The sequence below is a fragment of the Mus caroli genome, chromosome 8, assembly GCF_900094665.2.
Source record: "Mus caroli chromosome 8, CAROLI_EIJ_v1.1, whole genome shotgun sequence".
Lineage (NCBI taxonomy): Eukaryota > Metazoa > Chordata > Mammalia > Rodentia > Muridae > Mus > Mus caroli.
In genome coordinates, this window is record NC_034577.1 from 63,651,100 (window position 1) to 63,669,509 (window position 18,410).

At 51.2% G+C, this 18,410-nt stretch overlaps 2 protein-coding genes across 3 annotated transcripts; one reads left to right on the forward strand and one right to left on the reverse strand.

Annotated features, from left to right (window-relative positions):
- Positions 1–1,992: 1,992 nt before the first annotated feature.
- On the forward strand, positions 1,993–6,873 carry Mvb12a (multivesicular body subunit 12A). The gene is made up of 9 exons (XM_021169946.2): positions 1,993–2,150; positions 2,226–2,324; positions 2,480–2,576; positions 4,264–4,390; positions 4,586–4,705; positions 4,789–4,895; positions 5,806–5,867; positions 6,424–6,480; positions 6,608–6,873. Exons 1-9 carry the CDS (start codon positions 2,067–2,069, stop codon positions 6,668–6,670), a joined length of 816 nt encoding a protein of 271 aa, XP_021025605.1. The 5' UTR covers positions 1,993–2,066; the 3' UTR covers positions 6,671–6,873.
- A 6,415-nt stretch (positions 6,874–13,288) lies between these two features.
- Positions 13,289–17,901, reverse strand: Tmem221 (transmembrane protein 221). Of its 2 annotated transcripts, XM_021171065.1 has the most exons (4): positions 17,526–17,901; positions 16,869–16,954; positions 14,803–15,033; positions 13,289–14,192 (listed from the first exon to the last, which is right to left on the reverse strand). In XM_021171065.1, the coding sequence occupies exons 1-4, from the start codon at positions 17,843–17,845 to the stop codon at positions 14,137–14,139; spliced, it is 693 nt and encodes a 230-aa protein (XP_021026724.1). In that variant the 5' UTR covers positions 17,846–17,901; the 3' UTR covers positions 13,289–14,136. The 2 variants fall into 2 exon arrangements, with proteins under 2 accessions (XP_021026724.1, XP_021026723.1); XM_021171064.1 differs by lacking the exon at positions 13,289–14,192 and having other exon boundaries at positions 14,564–15,033; positions 17,526–17,845.
- Positions 17,902–18,410: the final 509 nt, after the last annotated feature.

Below are 18,410 nucleotides of genomic sequence, written 5' to 3' on the forward strand. Positions count from 1 at the left end.
CTTCTAAGTCTTCCACAGAAGGACTCCTTGTGCTCCCAGACAACTGCTGCTAAGGTAAGGACTTTTGCCAATGAGCTGAGCTCTCCATCACAGGAACATGGACCCGGACGCTCTATTCTTTGCTCCTCTGTGACTTCCAATAGTGTCTGAGTGTCCAGCAGTGTGAGAACCTCTGGCCTGGCCTTCCCTCCCCGAAAGATCAAGGGCCCCCTTCATTACTGATTCCATGCCGATTCCAGAGGAGACTGGATTCCCAGGAGTCAGGGGACCCAACTTTGGCCTCCTACATCCTACACTGTGATTTCCCACCCCCAGAGCGGTGTATTGTTGCTTCCCTCGAGCCCAGCATCGGATAGCAGCTCAGGGCAAACGCAGTCTAGCATCTTTGCATTCCACCTGCCCAAGAAACATTTTCACATCCCAACTGTGGGGTTGGGCAAAACTCAGAACCTCAGGATTAGGGTGTATGATGTGAGATTCACAAAGAATCAAAACAAATTTTAAAAATAGTAACAAATACATAAATGAGAATATACCCCAGGGTGCGGGTCAGAGCCTGGAGGGGAGTGCTAAAGTAGTACTCGTGGGTGGAAGCTCCACATTTCACCTGCAGGCCCATAAGAAAGAGGGTCCCTCACTCTAAAAAAACCATAAAGCTTACAGAGGCAGGTAGATCTCTGTGAGTTGCAGGCTAGCCTAGTCTACATAGTGAATTCTAGGCTATCCAGGGCTACCTGAGAGACCCTGCCTCAAAAACCAACCAACCAAAACAAACAAAAATAACTAGAACAAAAACGAAACCCCTAGCTTGTGAGTGAACTGGCCTTCAGGGTGATATTATTTGTTATTTAAGTCAACAGCTGCATAGCCACAATGATTTCTTTGGTCAAAATCCTAGAACAGAAAGTGTTTCAAACTTCTTCTTTCTACTCTATTTTTTTCTTTTTTTGGTTTATTTCCTTTTTGCTAATATTTAAAGTATTTTTTTTGTTTTGTTGGGGTTTGTTTGCTTGTTGTCTGTTTGTTTAAAGCAGGGTATCTTGTAGCCCAGGTAGACCTCGAATTCGTGCCTATTGAAGTGATTAAGGCATCACTTTCTTGTTCTGACTGACTTGTGTCTGCCTAGACACTCTCAGTCTCCCACCCACTAATAGCCACACCTGTCTTGGCAACAGTCTGGGGGCTATCCTTGACCCTGACCATGTCTAGATGTATTAACGACAATGTTTGTGTAAGCTAAAATAAGTACAGGAAGTGTAAATCATAAATAATTGTCTTGTGTCTGGAAAATACTGCAATCTCTGCAAAACAGACAGATGTTACAAGGTTACTCCAAGACCCTGATACTGATACAATTGTGGTTCTTAAGTGTTTTGCTTTTAAAAATGCTGTACCCCTAAGCTCTGGCTACTCTACCTGTGGCTATTAAAGGACTCGTGTAGGTTTTTGTTTGTTTGTTTGTTGTTTTTGGTGTTTTCGAGACAGGGTTTCTCTGTGTAGCCTTGGCTGTCCTGGAACTCACTCTGTAGACCAGGCTGGCCTTGAACTCAGAAATCTGCCTACCTCTGCCTCCCAAGTGTTGGGATTAAAGGCATGCGCCACCACGCCCCGCTACTGGTGTAGTTTTAATTGGCTTAATTAGACTGGTTATCAGTCTAACTATCTCGTATGTTTTTTTCACCATCTGGTATGTGCCTCTTTAAGTCCTTGAAATGACAGGCTATATCTACCAGGCCTCCTCTCCAGACCAGTTAAGTTTCCTTGCAAAGGCAGGAGTCAGAGGGTGATGCCGCACGGCATTCTGGGGAATGTAGTCAAGTCCGGAAAGTGAACGCCCCCTCCTCACACTGGGTAGTGATTTAGGGGCGGGAGTTCTAATCTTTTTTCCGCAAACGTATCTTAAGCGTCCAGAGGGCGGGTCTCCACGGTTACTTTGGATTGGTCAGCAGTGCCTGCGCATGCGTACTAGCTGCTTTGCGGAGCACTTTCAAAGGTGTTCTGGGAGTTGTAGTCCGAGGTTCCGGTCCCTCCGAGGGCTGTAGCTGCCTTCTGAGCTCCCAGGAAGGATGGATCCCGGGACGGACTCGGCGCCGCTTGCTGGCTTGGTTTGGTCGTCGGCCTCGGCGCCGCCGCCGCCGGGTTTCAGCGCGGTAAGTGGGAGCGCGCAAGGGTTGCGGGGACGGGCCAGGAAGGGGACGAAGTCCGATGACCTGTGCGACCCGCAGATCACCTGCACCGTGGAGGGCGGGACGGCCAGCTTCGGCCGAGGCTTCGCGCAGAAAGCCGGCTACTTCCTGTGCCTGAGCACTCTGGGCATCCCGGAGGTGAGCACGGGTGGCCTGAGCCTGAGTCTGCCCCGCCCCTCGCCCTGCCATCCTCGACCCTTCTCCAACTCTCTCCCACCCTTACTGCTCATACCGTTGACCTTTCCCCTCCCCTCTGACTGCCCCCTTCCACCTGCCCCCTCTCGTGCTCCCAGAACCCTCAGGACAATGTGGTAGTGGACATGCAGATCGTGATGGACAAGGGCCCACTGCCGTCAGGCTTCTCTGCAGTCAACGACCCTCAGGATATCAGTAAGATTCGTGGGCACGGGAGAGCGACAGGCACAGGGAACGGCTGCTAGTATATGTTTGGAATAGGACTTAGCTGAGCAGGGAGGCACAACCTGTAAATATAGAACTCCGGGAGCTGAAGCAGGAGGATGGTGGCGAATTCAAGGCCAGCCTAGGCTACAGAGTGAGGCCTTTATCTCAACCCACTACTCCAGAATTAAATAGTTGACACGTACCTGTCTTAGCATTCAGGCTGAGGCAGCTTTGTATCCAGCCTGGGCTACAGAATGAGACCTTGCCTCAGCTCTTCCTAAGAATTTGAGCATAGTGGGGTATACCTGCCACTACATGAAATCCCACCCCTAAACAAACAACAACCACCCCAGATGTCTTTGGCATACCTACCCTCCTTCCTCACTGCCACTGGTCCCTGCTGCTTGTCCTCTGCTTCTGTGGTGGAGTAAGTCCTCCTGGCCATTCTCTTTTCCTTTCCAGGCTCTTGCACTGCGAGTCCACCTGGAACTGGCTTTCCCTGCTCTCTGCATAGCTCAGCCTCCCCTCTCCCTTCTCCCCTGCCTGACCCAGCTGCCCGCCTCCCCGATGGTGCTTGGTTCTCTCGGTGTCTTTAGTGACCGCTGGCAGGCTGCCGTGCAGAGGGTCAGGTCAGTGTGCAGACAGAGGAGGCGTTCACAAATTCTCCTATCCTCCTTTTGCAGCTGTCTCTTGACTTAGTGTTTAATTGGTTTGGGGGGACAGGGTCTCAATGTGTAGCCTCAGCTAGCCAGAGCTTCAGTCTCATGGATTCATGGGACTGAGCCGTTGTGACCAGTCCCTTGTAATCTGCAAAGTGTGGAGACTGCTGTTCTTCATCCCAGTACTTGAGAGGCTGAGGCAGGAGAATTGCTTCCAATTCAGAGCCACTTTGGGCTATGTGATGAATTCCAGGGCAGCATTGGCTACAGAATGAGATATTGTCAAAAAAAAAAAAAAAAAAAAAAAAAAAAAAAAAAAAAAAGCCAGGGCTGGAGCATTAGCTGAGTTAGCAGAGTTCTTACCCAGTGTGCATAAAGCCTGGCTCCATCACCAGCACCACACCAACAGAGTCAAGAGGTTGAGGCAATATTGGGCATTCAGGATCATCCTCGGCTACATCTTGAGGCCAGCCTGGGCTACATGAGATTGTCTGATAAACACAAATATATGCACATAATAGAAAATAGCACCGGGCAGTGGTGGCACACACCTTTAATCCCAGCACTTGGGAGGCAGAGACAGGCGGATTTCTGAGTTCGAGGCCAGCCTGGTCTACAAAGTGAGTTCCAGGACAGCCAGGGCTACACAGAGAAACCCTGTCTCAGAAAAAAAAAAAAAAAATAGCCCTCTTGACCTCATGTACCACACACAACAGCTGTAGGTTGGATTTTTTAAAAGAGTTGTTCTGTGACCCCTTGGGTTATAGGACCAGGGAAAGTGAGGTTGGGGTACTAAAATAGGTACTACACGGTTGATTCCACAGTCCCCCCCCCCCGTCAAATGTCAATCTTTTTCACTGATTCCAAAAAAGTTAGTGAATCTCCTATTTATAATTTAACCAGCTCCCCGGTGTGGTCCCTGTCAGTGTTGTCCCTACAAAGTACAGGCAAGTATCTTCCGGGGCTCCCATCCTGGTGGTACACTCCCCTCTCTCACTCCCTGCCCCCACTCCCAGAGGCCTCTGTGTCCAAGAAGAAACGCATGTGTGTGAAGCTGATGCCCCTGGGGACAGCTGACGTGGTTGTGAGTGATGTGAAGCTGAGTGGGAAGACTAAGACCGTGCCTGGATACCTGCGAGTGGGGTAGGTGGGCATCCTATCCCAGCTTCTATCCCTGCCATGTTGCATCCTGATTTTACCTGCATCTCTGCATGTGGGGATGGCATCTCGAGGGCCCTGTGGTCAGTATGCTGATTAGCCTGAGGGTGAGCTGCTGAAAGAGAAACACTCCCAAACGGTGGCCACCAGAGATACCCTGCTCTCCTCCCCTTACTCCAGGGACATTGGTGGCTTTGCCATCTGGTGCAAGAAATCCAAAGCCCCAAGGCCGGTGCCCAAGCCCCGCACGCTCAGCCAGGACATGCGAGGCCTCTCACTGGACCCACCCAAAGAGCCCAGGTGAGGCTCAGGCACCCCTATGGGCAGATGGGCCAGGAAGAAGACTTCAGGCCTGACTGAAGTCACTGTCCCCTGCTCCCCAGCAAAGGAAGCTACCCAGAGCGGACCCTGTCCAGACTGGGCTCTCGGGCCTCCACTCTACGGAGGACCGACTCCATCTATGAGGCATCCAGTCTCTATGGCATATCAGGTGAGCACAGAGTGGACTCTCTGGGGTTGTTACTGGGACTGTGTCCTGGGCAGACAGGGGGCTGGGATGAGGCCTCTCCTTGGCCTGCCCTACCAAGCATTCAGTTTTTAAGATTTATTTTTTATTTTATATGTGTGGGTGTTTTGCCAGCAAGTGTGTCTGTGCATCATGTGTGTGCATGACCCTGGGAGGCCAGAAGTGGGCGCTGGATCACCTGGAACTAGGGTTGAAAAGGCTTGTGAGTTGCTGTGTGGGTGATAGGACCTGAACCCACGTCCTCTGCAAGAGCAGCCAGTGCTCTTAACTGCTGAGCTGTCTCTCCAGGACCCAAACTGTATTTTCCCCCCTTGGTGCTATTGAGAGCGGGAGACTGAGACCTTACTCTCTGCAGGTGCGCAGGGCAGAATCCAGGGTGTGTTGTTTGACACTTTTCATGCATGACATTAACACACTTGTCACCAGCTGGGTACCACCAACGGACCAGGGCTGTGAGAGCTCGCTTCAGGGAACTAGGGTTTGGGTTTGCAGTTCATGGGTGAGTTCCAGGATTGTGTAGGACTCAGAAGCAGCCTCAGTGCCAGAAAATATCCCACAGGGCTGAGGAGCCCACAGCTACATAGACGAGTACCCTAAAGGGGGTTTTCTACACTCTGAACTTGAGTGGGTTAGGTGAGAGTAAGGAAGAATGACATACAGTGGTTGGAAGTCAGCAGGAGGGAGAGTCCAGTGACCTCACCCTGTTCTCCTGTGAGGAACCACAGCCAGCAGACCCAATCTTGGGGTCACTTAGAAGCAGTCAGGGCAGCTCTAATGGAGATCAGCCTATGCTCCCTGGGTGGTCAGGGTCACAGAGGGAGGCCACAGGTCCTGGGCTCCACCTCCTCAGCCTCCCTGGGCTTTTTCATTGCAGCCATGGACGGAGTCCCCTTTACCCTGCACCCAAGATTTGAGGGCAAGAGCTGTGGGCCCTTGGTAAGTCAGCACTGTCCGGGATCTGAGGCCCTAGTCAGCCACTGTTCAAGGGGCTGTGACATTCCTGCTTCTGTATGACTGGGCGCAATGACCATGACATCACTGGGAGATGGATACAGGCCAAGGAGTCTGAGATTAGGGGTGTGGGGAGTGGGGTTAGACTCTCAGGCTAGCGTCTGTGGGGCCAGTCGTAAAAACTGAGAGCATCAGGGGCACGCATGGTGGTGCACGCGGGACATCCAGTACTCAGGTGGCAGAAGCTGGGGGTCTATAGCGCATATGAGTTTGAGACCAGCCTGGGCTAGTTGAGGCCCATCTGGGAAGTTGGGGCATGTTTGAAGAGGTGTCTCAGCCAGTAAAGGCACTTACCACTGAGCTTGACCTAATTTCAGTTCCTGGGTCCCACACCTCAGGAGAGACCAACTCCTGGGAGTTATCCTACGATATCATAGACAGACCTTGGTGAGTGTGTATGTGTGTGTGTGTGTGTGTGCACATGTACACACACCACAGTTCAGTGGCACTCAGGCCTCACACTCTCACTTCTCTCCTTTAGAACTTGTCTGCCTTTGGGGACCTGACGATCAAATCACTGGCAGACATTGAGAAGGAGGTAGGTGCAGGGTATGTGAGGTGCTGGGACCCCACCCTTTGCCCTAGTCTGCCTCCACCCCTCAGTCATTCCCCAACGCCCCCCAGACCCCAAGCCGTCCTTTAGCCCCACCTCCTCTGCTCCCCAGTATAACTATGGCTTCGTGGTGGAGAAGACCGCAGCTGCACGCCTGCCCCCCAGCGTCTCATAGGCCAGCCCCAGGTGCCACCTGGCCGCCTCCTGCCTTGCAGATACTGCTGATTGACACCCAGCCTCTCTGTCCAACTGCTTGCACAAAGGATCTCTTGCCTGGTGGTGCAGGGGCGGCCTGGGCAGAGCAGTGGCCTTCTCTCGCAGAAGTCTGTGTCTAGAGGCCCACATATGCACCAGCAGTAAATGCTACCTGGGACCCACTGTGTGGAGTATATTATTTTCTTTATTTTAAGATATATTTTTAATTATACATATGCATGTGTGTGCATGCGTGTGTGCGAGTATGTTGGTGCTCTTGGAGGCCGGAAGAAGGCATTGAATTTCCTAGAGCTGGAGTTGCAGGTGAGTCCCCATGTCATGGGAGCTGAGGACGGAACTCATGTTCTATGTAAGGCCTATATGTTATTTACTGGGTCTCAAGTAGCCCAGGCTGGCTGAAAACCCACTGCATAGCCTAGGGTGAGCCTAAAGCCCTGGTCCTCCTGGGGTTGCAGGCATGCTCTGCCACACTTGGTTTATGCGGTGCTGGGCATGGAAACTAAGAATGTGTATGTGCTAGGCACATGCTCTGAGCTGAGACGGCCAGGTATGCACTGGCCAGCGGAGCTGTGGCCTCAGCCTTATTTATTTATTTATTTATTTTAATTTTTAAATTTTGGAGTTTTCTGAAAATTGGTTTCATGTAGCTCATCCAGGATGACCACCTAAGCTTATTAACTTTTATTCATTTGTGGGAAGAGGTACCAACCTGGCTAGATGCACCAGGGCTTGCTTCCCCAAGCTTGTGTAAGCAGTAAAGACTGCTGAGAGCTGCTGTCACCCGCTGTACAGTGAGTGAGCTCCAGGTCCCCAGCTTTGTGAGCTGTCACCCTGCTGGGTGAGCTCATCTTTTGGAGATAGAGCTGTCTTGGAGTCATTTCTACTCCTGTAAGGAACCTGAGTAAAACTCAGTGGCTCACCAAGTTGGTATTGTTGTTTCGTCTGTGGATGATTCCTCTAACTGGGGAACATCTCCCCAGATAGGTCCATACAACACCTTCCACCATGTGGGTCCTGGGGTTTGAACTGAGATTGTCAGGCTTGGCCGCAAGCACCTTTCCCTGCTGAGCCATGTCACCAGCCCTCTTTAGAGACATCTTAATTTACACATGGAGTTCACCTACAGAAATAAGAATCCTCCCTTCATATACAAGCCCTGGAGACTGACAGTACTTAAAAACCAAGCTGAGCCGGGCGTGGCGACACATGCCTTTAATCCCAGCACTCGGGAGGCAGAGGCAGGTGGATTTCTGAGTTTGAGGCCAGCGTGGTCTACAAAGTGAGTTCCAGGACAGCCAGGGCTACACAGAGAAACCCTGTCTCAAAAACAACAACAACAACAAAAAAATCCAAGCTGAATCCTTGACAGTCTTGTGAGGTGGGCTGTGAGCTGCAAGTGATGTGCACACAGGCTGTGTGCAGGAACATCTGTAAACCCTGATTGCAAGACACATCCCCTACACTGAGGGGCTAGGACGGTGCACTCTTGCCTATCACCTAGAGCTTTATTTGAATTACATTTGTTTGTTTGTTTTTTGAGAGTGGATTTCTCTGTGTGGCTCTGTTTGTCCCGCAACTTGCTCTGTACACCAGGCTGGCCTAAAACTCTGCCTCTGCCTCTTGAGTGCTGGGATTAAAAGCGTGGGCCACCACTGCCCAGCATGGGATTTACCTTTATGTGTATGTGTGTGTATCTATATGCACGTGTGTGCAGGAGCCCTCGAGGGCCAGCGGTGTCACTGGGTCTGTAGCTGGTGTCACAGGTGGCTGTGCACCACTAGGTGTGGGTGCTTGGGAACAGCAGCAGGTGGCCCTGATGGCCAAGCCATCCCTCCAGCCCACATCTCTTCTTACCTCTGCCTTTGTTTCTCTTTTTCTGAACAAAGACTATGCTTAGTGCTTCTCTGTCTGATTTGAAGATTAACAGACTCCCGAGGCAGCCTGCCTGTTGAGAAGCATGCTGAAGGGAGATCTAAGCTTGCAGGCACCTGAGGGTCTGATGTTTTCTGGTGTTTGTAGCCAGAGCTCTGCCAGCTTGAGGCACCTTTGGAAATAAACCCTTAGGTTTTATCTGACATTGGAGGCCTTTGCAGAGTCTTTGAGCTTTAGAACTACAGAGTGCAGGGTGGAGGGCTGCTGTTGAGTGGCCAGCGTCTGGAAGGTAGACACACTTAGGAGATGGAGACAAGAGGATCAGAGGTGCAGTGTCCTCCTTGACAACAGTAGGCTAGCCTGTGCTACATGAGAGGCTGCCTCAAAAATAAGATAGGCTGGGTGTAGTGGCAAACACCTTTAATCCCAGCTCTTGTAAGTCAAAACAGGTGGATCTGTAAGTTAAAGGATAGCCTAGTCTACATAGTTATGTGTATTGAAGGATAGTCTGATCTATATAGTTCCAGGACCCCCAGGGCTTTGTAGAAAGACCTTGTCTCCAAAAAAGAAAAAAAAAAAAAAGCAAATAAATAAAGTAATCTTAAGAATAAAGAAAAAAGAGCCCAAGTGGGAAAGTTTGCTCTGTGTAGATACCACGGAGGACACATGCTCACAAAGTGACTGCCCAATCTGTCCACCTCAGGGAGGTTACAGATGTCCACAAGCCTGCCAGGAGGTTTGGGGACGGATACATTGTTTCCTTCAGTACTCACAACTTCTGTCAAACACGTGCAGATATTTCAGGAAGGTGGGTGCTGTTTTACCCAATTAAAGAGGCTGAGGCAGGTGGATCGCCCAGAGTTCCAGCAGGTGTTTGAAGGACTCCCTCAGCTAGGATACCACAACAAAACATTCTAGCAGAGTATGCCTTGGGGAGCCAGTATATTCGCTGGACTTCCAGAGCATGATGCTGTGGTAATGGGTGTGGAGGACCCCAACACAGCCACAACACTGGGAAATGGTAACTGGATGGGGCTGATGACCCCAACAGCTCCATAGCGCGCGGGGGAGGGGGGTGTCCCCCACTTGCCTCCAGAGCACAGCTGTAGGATTAGGGGAGAAGCATTGGGAGGGAGCGCTCTCAGGTGTTCAGTAACCCTGCCCACTCTGGTCTGCTGTGAGGAATGGTCATCTCGAGGGGCCACTCTCTTTTTTTTTTTTTTAAAGATTTATTTATTATTATATCTAAGTACACTGTAGCTGTCTTCAGATGCACCAGAAGAGGGCGTCAGATCTCATTACGGATGGTTGTGAGCCACCATGTGGTTGCTGGGATTTGAACTCAGGACCTTCAGCAGTCAGTGCTCTTATCCACTGAGCCATGGTTGGAGGGAGCAGGGGCTGTCTGGAAGAGCAGTCGGTGCTCTTAATCACTGAGCCACCTCTCCAGCCCTCGAGGGGCCTCTTGAGTAGTCACAGCCACTCTGAGGAAGATGGCAGCTGCTTGTACCAGGTGAGCACAGGCTGGTCAGAACTATGTCAAGAGGACGTCAGAGGAGCCTAGCTAAGTGCTGGGGACAGCATACCATAACAGAGACTGTCTCAGCAGGCTTGGTTGGAGACATTTCAGTAGCCGGAGGCAGCTCTTTGTAAAAAGTTCTTTCCATTTCTCCTAACCTTAGTCCTGGACATCAGCTGTATAGATTTTATTTGTGCATGAGTGCTTTTCAGTTGGCTTTGGTGTGCATAATTATTCTATTATATCTGACTTTCTTACTCCCTTCTGCTCTGGTGAATTGTGTAATACTAGATGTTCCTTGATATAATGATTCTTTTTTCTCTCTTTTTTCTTTTTGGTGTTTTGTTTTTTGTTTTGTTTTGTTTTTTTTTTTTTTTTTTTTTTTTGAGACAGGGTTTCTCTGTGTAGCCCTGACTGTCCTGGAACTCACTTTGTAGACCAGGCTGGCCTCGAACTCAGAAATCCACCTGCCTCTACCTTCCGAGTGCTGGGATTAAAGGCGTGCGCCACCACACCTGGCTGATATAATGATTCTTAAACAATAAAAAATTAAAGCATAGCGGCACAGCACAGTCCTAATGGCCTACAGGTACAAGCTGTGTGCTCTCATCTTGGAACCACAGTAATAACTGCAGAATGGCAGTTCCAGATTAATGTTTGGCTTACAAAGGAAGTTTGAAATTATTAGAAAATGAAATAGAGCTAACATTGGGACCCCAAGAAAGCTATTAAAATTATGAAATAACTTTTGCACAACATTTGAGAGAGGTTCCTGGATAAGCAAGTATAGAGTACATAAAAATCTTATACTAGTAAAACTAAGTCAAAACACTGGGATTCTCAGGAGAGTCGTTGTGTGCAATGCAGACAAGCAGAAAGCTAGCGGAACTACTGAGTTAAGGGTTAACTTGATTCTTCGTGGCCACTGCCTGGCAGCTTTGCCCATGTCATTTATCATTAGAGCTTCACAGGAAAATACATGTAGCTGGCCTTGGGGCTCTGAGCTCTAAAATATAATAAGTCAAAAGTTAAAGTTTAAACAGAGATAAGTTTATAGTTATTATTATTATTTTGGTCGCAGGCCTGGGAATAGGGGGAGCTTGAGACTTTGGGGAACAATTATAGTTCTTGATTCTTTGTGGGATGTGGTCGTTCTTTTGAGTTTGATTTGGTAACAATTATATGATGTCTTTTTTTTTTCTACCTGCTTTTAGAGTAACAATAAATACTGGGGCAAGAAAAAGGTGAGAGAGTGAGGTGCACATGAGGTGAATGTAGAGTGTGTGGTGTGGGCAGTGAGTGAGGAGACAGTAGGAGGACAGAGTGTGAAGTGTGTGTGAGGTTAGAGTGAGTGTAGAGTGTGTGTATGTGGAAGAAGAAAAAGAACACACAGAGTAAGTGTGTGTGTGTGTGTGTGTGTGTGTGTGTGTGTGTGAGAGAGAGAGAGAGAGAGAGAGGGAGTGAATGAAAGCACAACGCCCAACCCAAAGAGAGGAAAAGTCCAGACAGCCTCAAGTAGGGGGGTGGGAGGACTTTAAGCCTTAAAAAATTACCTACGCTCTTGTTCCCAAAGAGTTGTCTGTGTGTGTTTATTATGCGCCTTCCAGATAGCCCTGCAGTTGAAAACTCTCATCCTGTGTTGAAGCTGGACAGATAAGCTCTGAAGTGGGTCAGCAAGGACACTCAGGTGCCACTAAGCCACCCTGGATACTGGGCATCTGCTTGCCCTTACCTGGGCTGCCAGCCCCACCCTGGCTGCTGTGGCGCCAGCCACCAAATCTGATCTCACTCCCAAGCAAAAACCATTTGTTCTCCCTGGTCACCTTCCCAGCTGCCCCGGAACCACCCGGGATCACTTTTCAGAGCACTTTGGGTAACCGGAGGCCTCCTGTGACCTGTACTTGCCCTTGAGTCAGGAGAAACCAGTCTGTCCCGAACCACACACAGTGGCCCAAACCTTCAATCCTGGTTGCTGGGGGAACTCTCTATGCTGCTGCTGGGGTCCCACAGGGCCTGCCTGGGACACACAGCTCTGTGTGGCTACAGCCAGGGGTCCATACAGAGTGCATAGCCAACACCATCAAGTCTGTAGGGAATCATAAAGCCCACTGCATGCCCACAGTAAGCAGTGCTTAAACTGTTTCCACATCTTAGTAATAAGATGTCCTCTGTCCCTATCTTATGTAGCCAGTCTACATTACTTTTTTTTTTTTCTGTTTAAGTTTCATGTAGCCCAGGCTATCCTCAAACTCACTATGTACCCAACTGTGACCTTGAATTCCTGCCTGACTCTGCCTCAGCCTCTCAAGGGCTGGGTGATAGCTTATACTCCCCAGTCTGAACACACAGCAATCCTCCTGCTCCTGCGATCACAAATCTATACTGCCATGCCTGGCCAACACAGGCTACTTTGTTCAGGCAGGGTCTCACTATGTAGCCTAGCCTGAGCTAGAACTTTCAGAGATCCTCCTTCCTTGGCCAACTAGCTGCAGACTCTCCCTGGTGGTTCTGTGAGGTGAGCCTCTGTTAGAGGCATAGAGGGTGACTTAGCCAGGCATGGTGGGCATACCAGCACCCAGAGGTGGAGGCAAGAGGATCAGAATTGAAGTTATCTTCAGCTTCATAGCTGGTCCCAGTGCAGTCTGAGCTACATAAAAAACCTCATCAGAACAAACAAGGAGAGATGGGGGTGTCTCAGTTGTGGCTGTTGGAGGGTGGAGCCACATTCTGCCACACCCTGATCAACTGTTTTGCCTGATGACTTGGCTCTGACCTGGCGTGAGCCTGGACAGTCCCAAGATGGAGGCTGAGATAAAGCCTCCTTGGCTCCCCAGTTCTGCTCCTAGTGTGGTGCCCAAAGGGAGGGTGGGTTTTGTCTTTGCCTTCTGACAGCTCTTCAGAGTCTCTTGACACAGCCTTGGGTGAGTTCCAGGGCTCAGTTCAAGATCTCAAGAGGAGAAGAGGGGACCAGAGGAGGGAGAGGCCGGTGAAGGCCCAGGGTATAGCAGTTACAAAAATTCTGGGGCATGGGAGGGGAGGCAACAGCAGTCCAAGCTGGTTTTGGCTACACAGAACATTCAAGAACAGTTGGGCTACATGAGACAAACAGGGGGGGGGGGCAGGGAGAAGGGGGGGAGAGGGGAGGAGAGGAGAGAGAGAGAGAACAATGAAGCCACACAACAAAGCTACCATCTGAGTTTATTCCTGCAGTTGTGCAAATCTGGAGAGCAGTGGAGATCTCTGTAGTCTAGTGGGCCTCTTCCATTCCCTAAGGAGGTAGACTCCTGCTTCTACATGTGTGCCAGCGACAGCAGGTTAACACTGATCGTCAACCCAAGCAGATCTAGACTCACTTTAGAGATCACCTCTGGGCATGTTAGGGTGCAGTTTCCAGGCTGGCTTCAGTGAGGTGGGACAGCCTACCCTAAAGGTGGCAGCACCAGCCCATGGACTGCAGGGATCTGAGGCAGCTTTCATCCCCCTCTCTGCTCTTGACTGAAGAGGTCACATGACCTGCCATCTCCTGTTCCTTTGCTGCCATGATGATCCACACCCTTGAACTGCAAGATCGAATAGGCCCTTGCTCCCTTAAGTGACTGTGGTCAGGGTGTTTTATCTCTGTGACAGAAATAATTGACTAAGACACACAGTTGAGGGGAGTTCAGCCTGCAGCTGGGAGCCAGTTAGTCTTTGCTTCCTAAGTGTCTTGGTCACAGCAACAATACAAGTAGGATACATGGCTAATGTAAATTGAGGGCCTATTGTGTGTATTTCCTGTGTCCCTTTTCCTGTCTGCATGTTACAGATAAGGAAACAGACACAGCAAGGAGACACACTCAGCCTTGGATCCACAGCCAAACTCCAGACATCCCTGAAAGCTCCTGGGCTTAGGCTGCTCTGAGCTCCACAGTCAAGGTTCAAATGTCCGCATCTCCCCAGGGAATGCCGGGGAGTTGAAGTCTAAGACTTGAGCCTTCTTCCAGGAACATGGGAGTGGGGCCACGAGACCTGGGTGCAAGTCCAGACTCTGATGCTCAGAAATGGGACCCTTGGTGAGGCACAGCCCCTACTGGGGTCTCCGTTTCCTCATCTGTAGAACGGATAGAGAACCACTGAGAGTCAGAACACACGCCGACCTTTCCCCCACACCTATAAAAGACCCCATGGGTTCCATTTCTCAGCCTCCTGAATATCAAGGTCTGGTTATTTGTCACTGTCTGTCCAATAAGATGTGGGCAAAATGTCTTGAGATTTTAAAGGCCTCTAGGAAAATCTCCCATATCTGGCCTTTGCTTATCTCTTTAGCAAGGATATAGCACAGAGCACTGGAAGCTGTTTTGTATCATGGGGTAACTGTGATGTAGGCCAAGGATTCCATAAACTCAGAGGAAGGCTCATTGCTACAGTAGCTGAGCTGGACCTATCTCTGTGTCTTCTTGTCATCTTGCCCTGGTTCCTAGCTCATACAAGTGTGGCATCCTTTCTCATATCCAATGGCCTGTGGCCCAGCATGCTATGCATCTCATGAGTGACCCCATCCCAGGAGCCCATGCTAGGCAGTGACGTCTGGGGCAGGTGAGAGGCAGGCAGACTGCTCTCACTGGCTCTCTCCAAGACTGTGGATGTGATACAAGTAGCCATGGACCCAGAGGGGTCCCCAGGCTCTCTGGAGGGGTTATAGAAGATCTGACAATGGGTACCCTGCTGGGGCTGAGCTCTGCAACCAGATTTGGAGTCTTCTGAAGTCCGGGCCGGCTCATCTTCAAAGGATGGTGGGGACAGCTCCCGGAGACCCCGACGAGTGGCCTGAACAGCCCGGAACAGGGTGTGCGTCATTATCGCCACCAGGATGAGGGCACCTGAACCCAGGATGGATGCAGCTGCTGCGCCAGCCTCGATCTCGAACAGCAGCAGGGCATAGATGGCCAGTGCTGAGGAAGGAATGGCTCACTTACTCCACAAATGTCTGCTTTCCCAGCTTTGGGAGGAGATCCCTTCAAACACAGAGTAACAGCAGAGAACCCTGGACCAGAACACATGGATGCTTCTATCCAAGCTTCATCACCAACATGTCTATTTCCAAATAAGGAAACCATCGAGGCATGGTGCCCCACACCTTTAATCCCAGCACAGGGAGGCAGGGGCAGGCAGACCTCTGTGAGTTTGAGACCACCCTGGTCTAAAGAGTGAGTTTTGGAACAGTCAGGGCTATATGGTAAGAACCCATCTCAAAAATAAAATAAGCAAACAAAAACCCAGCCCCTCCCCCCCAAAAAAATGACTAGGCACATGGCTCAGCAATTCAGAGGATGTGGGTTTGGTTCCCAGCACTGCATAGTGGTTCATGAGCACCTGTAACCCCGGTTCCAAAAGACCTACTGACTTTTCTGAGCTCAGGCACCAGGTGTGATGCAGACAGACATGCAGACAAGACACCCATACACATTGTGAATAGAGGACACTCCAAAACCACACAGCCTGGGAAGGGTACAGATGGAATTTTACTCTTACTTTTTTTTTTGCATTTTTACTGTATTTGTTCACTGTATGTACACAACATGGCGCAGTGCACATGTAGAGGTCAGGGGACACCTTGGGGACAGATTCTCCAGAAGGGTGGGTCCTAGAAACTGTGAGTCAGCCTTAAAGATGGGCCTTCTTATTCTAAAGATTTATTTTTACCCCTGTGTGTGTTTGTGTGTGTGCACATATGAATGTATGTAAGTGCAGGTGAGTGTGCAGGTGTGTGCATACAGGTTGGTATGTGCAGGTGTGTAAGTGCAGGTGCCCATGGAGACCAGAAGGTGTCAGGTCTCCTGGACTTTAGGTGGCTGTGAGCAGCCTGACATGGGTGCTGGGAACTGAACTCCAGTTCTTCGGAGAAACAGAAAGTATTCTTAACTGCCGAGCCATCTCTCTGGCTCTCTGTCTGAGGCACAGCTCAGTGGGTCAGCACTTGTCTGTGTCCTAGATCCCAGGTTCCATCCACAATATGGTGAAATCAAAGCCACACCCTCCCAGGGACTGGGCTGTGGCTCAGTGGATAGAGCACTTGCCTGGCATGCACAGGGGCTGAGTTCCAGCCTCAGTGCCTAATAAACTGGGCATCATGGTGTCTGGCATTGCCCTGCTGTGGAGGCATGAGGACCAGGAGCTCAGAGTCATCCTTGACCACATAGAATGTTTGAAACCAGTCTCGGATACATGAGACCCTGTCTAAAAAAGCAAATAACCAAAAGCAAAAATCAAAACAAGACGGCTTGGGGACTGGGATGTGGCTCTCAGAGGTTAAATGCACTGGCTGCTCTTGCAGAGGACATGAGATCGGTTCCCAGCACCTCATGATTCTGAACTGTCTGCTGCTGCAGTTTCCAAGGAACCTGTAGTCTCTGACCTCTGTAGGCACTGCACACACAGACACCACATACACCTCTCCTCCCAAGGCTTGGGAGGTGAAAGCAAGCTCAGACGTTCAATGTCAGCCTTGGCTACAAGGCAACTCCCAGGCCAGTTGGGCCTACAAGATAAATAGTAACAATGACACATAATGAGCATTAGCAGAGAATCCTCTGTTCACTCTAAGCACCAACTCTTGTATATATAATGATCTACTCACCGAACTCTTCAATTATGGGGAAACTAAGGCACAGAGAAAGAGAAACATATCCAAGAGAAAGTGTTGGGGCAACTGCCTGAACTCAGGCTACTGGTCCAGAGATCTGTGTGCACCCTGCCCCAGGTCCCCTGCCCCCCCATCACACACTACCTGCTAAGTAGACGGAGACCCCACAGCAGAACAGGCCAAGCGCTGAGTGCCTGAGGAGGCGGCAGTCATACAGAAACCAGTCCGACCTGGGGTGGGGGTGGGGGGCAGGAAGGGGGACAGTGACCCAGTGACACCAGAAACCAAAGCCTAGAGTCTCAGCCCTCCACCTGCCTTCCTACCTAGCCAGTCATCCAGCTGTAACATCACCGCATGTACCCCTACCCCCATCTATCCACGCACCCACCACTCATTTGCTTGAATCTACCCATTCCCAACCAGCACCAGATCTCCTTACACAGTGGAGGGTCAAAGTTGGGACAAGGGTGTGGTTGACTCAACGAGAGCATCTCGTCGCATCGCATCCCCACGGTTCCAAGTAGAGTCCCTACACCTGCACCACCGAGCTCAGAGTCTTGTGGCTTGCTGCGTATCCACAACTGTCAGTCCCGCCCTTCCTGAACCCCGCTTCAGAGAGGGAAGCCTCGAGGTTGGGGTGCAGCTCTGATGACTGACATGTGTCCCCCGCCCCCATACACGGGAAGCACCAGTGCAGGAAGGAGGGGGCGCGCTGAGGCCCTGTTAGTATCACCCCGAGAAACCGGTGTGCTCTCGGAGTCTCAGTTTCCCTCTCTGTAGGTAGAGGCGGTGGTATCCTACCTGCCCGGCCCCGGCCCGCGTGCCAACTCGGCGCCCAGGTGACCACAGAGCGCGGCGAGCAGCAAGCAGCTAAGCCCGAGGACCTGTGCCAGCGCGGCCAGCGCGGTCGCCAGCGGCAGCAATGCCCCAGCTGCAGCTTCAGGTAGCCCGGCATCGGGGTCCAGCTCCGGGTGCAGCCCGTCGGTGCGTACGCCCCGCAGCTCCGCGCGCCCTGCCTGGAGCTGGAACAGCAGCTGCGCAGCCAGCGCGACCAGCACCGCGGCCGGGATGCCCAGTAGGGTCATCGCGGCCAGTACCCGGCCTCCGTAGGAACGGCCCATGGCGCGGGCCTTGGATGGAGGGAGGCGGCAGTAGGCGTTCGGAAGTCCTGGGGTATGGACGCCACCGGGACTCGAGTGCTGGTACCAGATAGGTCGTGGAAAATGTGCAAAAACTTGGGAGAAAGTGTTTTTTTTACTGCGCGTCGGCCGAGGGCGCCTCCCCCAGGTGTGCTGGGGAAGGGGGGAACTGGGGTTTTGTGGGGTTAGCCTGGGAGGGGTCATGCTAGGAGAGCCGGAGGGGGCTCCACCCCTGCAGAAGGGTGGAGCCTAGCCCCTCGGTGAACCCGGAGATGAGGGGCGGGGCTGAACATGCAAAAGTAAAGAGGGGCGTGGTCTGTTTGATGAGTGGGAAGGGGCGTGGCTAAGGCGGAGCTTAAGAAGGCACCTGAAGGGCGGACTTAAGAGGACGGGGCTCAGGGACATCCCAACATCGGGGTCTGAGTTCTGTGGATGATGATAGGTGGGGTCCCCAGGGTGAAGGGACCAGAAAGGGAGTCTTGCAAGGCAGATGTAGGAGGGCTCTAGTTCTGACACGTGTTGGGGAGGAGAGGCGGGGTTTGGTTGG